Raw genomic sequence first — 7,172 nt, 5'->3', positions numbered from 1 at the left:
CAGTCACGACAAATTCTCTTGAACATATATACATTTGTTGGCTTTGTATATAGTATGAACACTACTCAACCCAATTAATATCCAAATACTTCAGTCCTGCAAGCCATTTTTCTGTATCCTGAGAAATATATGGCTTAGATGGAGTTTTACTTTCAGCATCAACATCATTTACACCTAAATAATCATGCTTTCTATCCTTGGCAAAGCTTGGTTGTCTATTAGGATGTCTCACTTTTAGTGACAAAAGCCGAGAAACTTCGTGCAGGCCGCCCCATTTCTCGAGTGCCCGTGCAATGTCGTACCTCCCTGCAACAAGGCTTTGTCGATCAATATATTTTTACATATTAAAGTTATGGCTAACACGGCCCTCTGAGAGCATCTCATACTATCCTAAATATGCATTTACAAGTTCATGCTGTGCTATGAGCATACAATTATATGAACAATGGTTTATCAAACGAGTCCTTCCTGAGAAATTAAAGAAAGCAACAAAACAAAACAAAGCCCTTCCTGAGAAATTAAAGAAAGAATGAAAGCAGAAGACTAAAGAACATGTTTAGTTGGCATTGTACCTGCACGTTCAAAGGACTTCCTACTGGGCATGTACGAAGGGTCCATTCCCCAGCTCTTCTGGAACCGATTTATCTGTTTATTTGGCAAAAAAGTCAATGAAGTATATATCTTTTTCTAATACACCAAGAAATCAAGCAAACAATTCGATTTCTAAGGCACAGGAGAGAGTTTGGCATAACCGTTGAAAATATTATTGAGGATCGTTGGAAGAGGAGTCCCACATCAGCTAATTAAGGGGTAGATCATGGATTTACAAGTAAGGAATATATCTCCATGAGGCATTTTTAGGAAACAAAAAACAAAGTCATGTGAGCTTATGATATCAGAGACATGTCCTTAACTTAGTCATGCCAATAGAATCCTCAAATGTCGAACAAAGAAGTTGGGACCCTCGAAAGTGTAGTCAAAAGTGACTCAAGTGTCGAACAAGTAGTGTACTTTGTTCAAGGGCTCAGAGAAGGAGTCGAGTCGAGCCTCGATTAAGGGGAGACGGTTCGAGGACACCATAGGCTTCAGGGGAGGCTCTATGGTGTACTTTGTTCGAGGAGGGGATTGTTGAGGATTGTTGGAAGAGGAGTCCCACATCGACTAATTAAGGGGTTGATCATGGGTTTATAAGTAAGGAACACATCTCCATTGGTACGAGGCCTTTTGGCAAGCCAAAAGACAAAACCACGAGAGCTTATGCTTAAAATGGACAACATCATACCATTATGGAGAATCGTGGTTCCTAACCAATACCTTTTAGTGGATTAAAAGAACTACAAAATTTTCACAGGTTTGATTCCAAGGACAAAAGGATTTTTAATGTCAACATAAAACTTTTAACCAACATAAACAATGAAGAATTTAAAGAGAGGGTTTCCAACAATTTACAAGTAAAGCTAAAGCATACCTCTTCCTGCAAATTGTCAAGTTTGTCCCAGTAACCCTTTGGCTTGCGGTGCTTATATGCCAAGGAAAGATTCATAAGTGATGCAATCCTTCTGAATCCACCCATGCGTGTGATTGCCTTCTCAATATCTACCCTTCCATGCATGCGAAGTTGCTTTCTCATTGGCATAAATCCTTCCTGCCCATGTTCTGAAATAAACTTCAGCACCTCTGCTTTGAGAACTTCAATGTCTCTTTGTAAGCCAGGAATTTTGGGCCTTGGCCTGCGTGAGCTTCTCCCATTGATATCTGAAACTCTCTCACCCGTTGTCGTATGGCCATTGACTTGATTGTTTTGATTTGAAGAACTTTTCTCCTCTGAATCACCTTTCTCAAATGATTCAAAAGAATTTTTTAATCCCCTTTTCTCGATGGAGTCCCGGATTGCACATAAGTTTGAAGGAAGATCTTCATATACCACCTGAATACACATGATTCATTGTAAAAGAACTGAAACTTATATAATATTTTCGGCAATTCTATCGTTCTTTTCTAAATATACTACATTTAATATGAGAGTATTGTTAGAATCGCACAACAACACACACTTGATCTAGATGAACACAAAAAACAGGATAGAGAAAATGCAAGGAGGGATATTGGCCAATAATTTGAGACCCAATTGGGAGATGTTTCAGCTTATATTCATACTAATGTTCCATTACCGATAGACAAATATTCTTATCTGCGGATCTATACAATGTTGGAATCAGACCTGTTATTAATGTGGGTATTTCTGTCTCCAGAATAGGATCTGTAGCTCAAATTAGCTCAAATTAAAGCCATGAAACAAATAGCCGACAAATCAAAATTGGAATTGACTCAAACCGGTTTTCCAACGAGCCTTACAAGGAGCTCTAGGAACTCTAATAATGAGTTACATTTACGTACCATCATATGTACACCAAAAGAGAAGAATGGAGAAAGTACATTTTCAAAACACTACCTAAGGATATATATAGTTTGAGAGAATATAGAGAACGGAGAAATTACATTTTCAATTCCTATTATGGTTTCAGTTTACGTTCTATATAAAAATATCTACTATATATCTATGTCAGATTTTTACTAGCCGACTCCATATCCCAACAACTACGGACATAAAACTAATGAGTGATTAAAGAAAAAAAAAAAAAAAAGAGAGAGAAAATGTAAAAAGGAACCTCTTCCATTAGAGCCTCAGAAAGAAAGGTATCTTTGTGCATTCTGGACTCCACAGAGTATTTCAAGAGAGTATGATGACTTCCCAACTGCTCAAAATGCCATTTTCCTGTAAGAGAGTCAAAGTCTCCTTCAACCTGTTCAAAGCTAATCTCTTGTTCAAGCTGTTCACACAAGTCCAAAACCACACGAGCGTGCAGAACCATATATAGTAGACCCTTGCATCCTTCCTGCACATAAAAAAGGTAGCCAACACCAATCAAGTATCTTGCTGAATTGCAGCAATTCATGTTCTGATTTTACCTGAACAATGCGAACTTTGTTGCTTTCTCTCGACAGTATCTTGCTGATTGCTAGATTTGGAACTACTCTGCAATCAATTAATTTCACCACTTCGAAGATTTGACACTATTCCACAAACAATTAACTACCAAGAACATAGGCATAGATAACTTACTCGGGAAGACTTTCATAAGCAGTCAGGACATTCCAGACTTCACGAACAGGAGCTTTCACAGTTATGCTAGCCACCACACAACGATGAACGCCTCCATTTTCCTTCAGTGAAATTCATCTTATAAGAAACTTTGGCAATTTAAAAGCCAGACACAAAATAGGATTATCTCAATTGAAAAACTGTCGACTTATTCGTTTCTACTACTCTAATGGCCACTGATTATGGGTCTAAAAGGATGTCATCGGTGTTAGGAGTCACGACCCTCCACAATAGTATGATATTGTCCACTTTGAGCATAAGCTCTCATGGCTTTGCTTTGGGCTTCCCCAAAAGGCCTCCTACCAATGGAGACATTCCCTAAATTAGCCAACGTGGGACTCCCTCCCAACAATCCTCCCCTCGAATAAAGTACTCTATAGAGCTTCCCCCGAGGCCTATGGAGCCCTCAAACAGCCTCCCCTTAATCGAGGCTTGACTCCTTCTCTGGAGTCCTCAAAGTACACCATTTGTTCTTTTGACTACACCTTTGAGGCCCACAACTTCTTTGTTCGACATTTGAGGATACTATTGACATGAGTAAGTTAAGGGCATGGTTTTGATACCATGTTAGGAATCACGACCCTCCACAATGGTATGGTATTGTCCACTTTGAGTATAAGCTCTCATGGCTTTGTTTTAGACTTCCCCAAAAGGCCTCATACCAATAGAGATGTATTCCTTACTTATAAACCCATGATCATTCCCTAAATTAGCCCACCAGGGACTCCCTCCCAACAATCCCCGATAGATCTATTATAAAGAAATAACAAATCAGAAGAAAATATTTCTCCAGAGATGATCACAAATTATCCCTATAAATCAGACATTCTAGAGTTGGTTCACATACCAGCAAACCATCAAATCGACGGAGATGAACTTCATCGACCATGCAACGTTTGTCGAGTTTGCAAACTTTTCCAAAAACTCCCCAGTTGCTATTCAATTCATTAGACAATGGGGGCAAGGTTCCCAAATTGGAACTAGAATTTTCCTGTAATAATTCATCTTTCTCACATGCCGCACCATTAATTGTATTAGAAAGAATCATGGACTTGGAATCTTCACTGTTTCCTACTCTTTGACCCCCTTCAGAACTCCCTTCAGCTCTACAAGCCAAGGCCCGAAGATTCACAGGAAGATCTGATCTAATTATTCTTTCAAGAAGAATGGCAGGAAAATTAAACCTTGGTATCACATTGACTTCATACGACAAAATTGTCGGGGATGACCTGCAGAAAGTAGCCTTAAAATTTGAAAACAACTCAAACAACATGAAAACAATCTTATAGACAACATACTACCTAGTATCCATAAATAACATAAAAATTACTGGATTTTTATATTCTTAAATTTTAAAAATTAGTAAACAAACAAAATTTTACCTTGTACCAGCTTTCAAGGACCATTTGCCTTCAAACTTTTTAAAGTCCCCATCAACCATGGAAAAATGGAGTTCACGGCTACCATCCTATGACCAACAGTTGACTAGCGTCAATAGCAACAGAGCTAGTGTATTAGACGCATATATATATATACATACATACATATATGTTTTTCTTACAGAATTTAGAAGCTCTTGAAGATCCAAGACAACTCGAGCTTCGATATGCCAATACAATGCTCGTTGCAGTCCTCTTTGCTCCAACCATATCCGACCAGGATGTGGACAAGGAATTCTCCCACTGGACTTCATAATAACTAGTCCGTTTAAACGGTAGAGATAAAGAAAACATTGCGAAGAATTCACAATAGCTAGAACAAGATCATTACCGAATATATGAGTTATTGCAGGTCAAATTATCTCGTAAAATGGTTTGGAATCAAAATTTTATTCCGTTGGGAGTTTGTCGTAAAACATATATTATTCGGCAAACGTAACATAACTCATCCGACATAAAACATGAATCCTCCGACTGACTCAAAACAAAGATAAAACACATACAAATATAAATATTCTTTCGATATTGTTTCATTGGCAATGGTCAATATAACACAACATGTCTTATTTAGGCACCGGGCTTTCTCTCAAGTTTTTAAAATGCGTCTGCTAGAGAGAGGTTTCCACACCCTTACAAAAAATGTTTCATTCTCTTCCCCAACCGATGTGGGATTTCACAATCCACCACCTTTGAGGCCCAGCGTCCTTGCTGGCACTCGTTCCCCTCTCCGAACGATGTGGGATCTCATATCTACTCCTTTTGGGCCCAATGTCCACGCTGGCACATCGCCCGGTGTCTGGATATGATACCATTTGTAACCGCCTAAGCTCACCGCTATCAGATATTGTCCTTTTTGGGCTTCCCTTTGTCCTTCCTTTAAAAGGCTATGCTAGAAAAAGATTTCCACACCCAATGCTTAGTTTTCCTCCCAACCGATGTGTGATCTCACAATCCACCCGCATCGAGCCCAGCGTCCTTGCTAGCACTCTCATTCCCCTCTCCATTGCTAGCACTCATTCCCCTCTCCAATCGAGGTAGGATCTCACGTTACAACATCTTATTTCGTATAGCGTGCTAAAGAAAACCAGCTGATGAGAACTTCCAATAACAAGAACAACACATTACAGAAATGCAATTCCAGCAATAAAATTACGAACAAAAAGCATCTCCCGCAAAAAACAAAGAAATCAAAACACGGAATAAACAATCATTTCTTCAAAAGGCAAAAAGAATTCAGCCACAGTACCTGGAGACAAGATTGGGGATGAAATCCGCAAGCCGCTCATAATCCGTAAGAGCATTCCAAACCGATTCAATCCCAGAATTAACAAAAATATTAGCGCGAATCTGGCGCTCTCTCCACGACACAACCTCCACCTCACAATACACATCTCTCTCCCTCTCTCCCTCTCCCTCTCCCTCCCCATTCCCATCTCGACCACCGTAAACCCCACTCCCTCTCTTCAAACTAAAGCTCTTAGTGAAATACTCACTCGAGTTCCAATCAAATCCTTCGGCAGCAGAAACAGAGACGCATTTGGTGCGCAATGAAAGAAAGGAAGAGGAGGTTAAACAATACTCCGGTTGTCTGGCATAGACTCCGGACGTCGGCGGCAATGACGGCCCCAAATTGAATCTCAAAGGTCCGCAAACAATCATGGTTCATGAACACATCAAGAGAAACAGAATTTCGTTAATGGCGGATTACAGTGAGTGAGTGAGTGAGTTGAGTGAGTGAGAGTGAAAATGGCGATCAGTTAGAGAGAGAGAGAGATTGTGACCATTAGTTTTGATTTTTTTTGGCGGTTTTCTCTGTCTGGTAGCACAAGAACAAGTGGCTGTAGTGAAAGTTTGTGAACCGGTAGGGGTATTTCCGTCATTTCAGATATGCTTATGGCTGAGATTGCCATTACGCCTTCGGTCAGATTACGGATGTTTCCTCTAATGATATTTTTGTTTCGGCCCCAAAATTACGCAATTCGCCTTCACAAATTGTGATTTTTTTTTTTTTAATTGTTTCTTTATTTTGTTTTGTTTTATTTTATTTCATAGTATTAATATTTAATATTAAAATAATCTTTCGAATTTTTTCTTTTCAATTTTCTTTTTTTAAGTTAATAAAAATAACTTTAAATTTTACCAAATACCCTATCAAAATTTTAATAACACCTTTACATTTTTTATTAATATTTTATTTTAAAAATACTCTTAAATTTAAAAAAATATATTTATAATTACTATTAAATTTTCATTAAAAAAATTTAAATTTAAAATACATGTACTTAAACCACATTTCAAAAATACGCATTAACTTTGAAATGTAAAATTAAAAAGTTCCGAAATAATCTAGGAAGTGCTCATAGATAGTTTTCATCTATATATTGGCCATAATTTTTCTGAACTTTTTTTTTTTTTAAAGTATAAAATGTGTTAATGCAACTTTTAAAATTTCATGAATTTTTGAAACATAGTATCAACGCCTATTTTTAAATTTTTTTGATCGAAACTTTTAGAAGTTCAAGGATATTTTTAAAACATTATTAAGAGTGGGTATTTTTATTAATTTAATT

The 7,172-nt window shown here is 37.8% G+C and overlaps 1 protein-coding gene across 3 annotated transcripts; it reads right to left on the bottom strand.

The window, feature by feature from the left end:
• Positions 1-3: 3 nt before the first annotated feature.
• LOC111781223 (polyketide cyclase/dehydrase/lipid transporter) lies at positions 4-6,398 on the bottom strand. Of its 3 annotated transcripts, none has more exons than XM_087120202.1 (10): positions 5,849-6,398; positions 4,708-4,861; positions 4,546-4,631; positions 4,011-4,392; positions 3,125-3,225; positions 2,971-3,037; positions 2,670-2,897; positions 1,469-1,927; positions 573-645; positions 4-306 (listed from the first exon to the last, which is right to left on the bottom strand). In XM_087120202.1, exons 1-10 carry the CDS (start codon positions 6,259-6,261, stop codon positions 62-64), a joined length of 2,208 nt encoding a protein of 735 aa, XP_086976328.1. In that variant the 5' UTR covers positions 6,262-6,398; the 3' UTR covers positions 4-61. The 3 variants fall into 3 exon arrangements, with proteins under 3 accessions (XP_086976328.1, XP_023517467.2, XP_086976329.1); XM_023661699.2 differs by having other exon boundaries at positions 4,725-4,845; positions 5,849-6,395; XM_087120203.1 differs by having other exon boundaries at positions 4,708-4,845; positions 5,849-5,991.
• Between the last annotated feature and the right edge of the window lie 774 nt (positions 6,399-7,172).

Source organism: Cucurbita pepo, chromosome 19, assembly GCF_057944985.1.
Source record: "Cucurbita pepo subsp. pepo isolate OVF chromosome 19, ASM5794498v1, whole genome shotgun sequence".
Taxonomy (NCBI): Eukaryota; Viridiplantae; Streptophyta; class Magnoliopsida; order Cucurbitales; family Cucurbitaceae; genus Cucurbita; species Cucurbita pepo.
This window is presented reverse-complemented; position numbering and strand designations above follow the sequence as displayed.

Coding starts and splice junctions, on each gene's coding strand:
- LOC111781223 (XM_087120202.1), bottom strand. CDS start 6,261: ATGATTGTTTGCGGACCTTTGAGATTCAATTTGGGGCCGTCATTGCCG. Junction 3,226..4,010: donor GTCGATTTGATGGTTTGCTG/GTATGTGAACCA, acceptor ATTTCACTGAAG/GAAAATGGAGGCGTTCATCG. Junction 3,038..3,124: donor GCTTATGAAAGTCTTCCCGA/GTAAGTTATCTA, acceptor AATTGATTGCAG/AGTAGTTCCAAATCTAGCAA.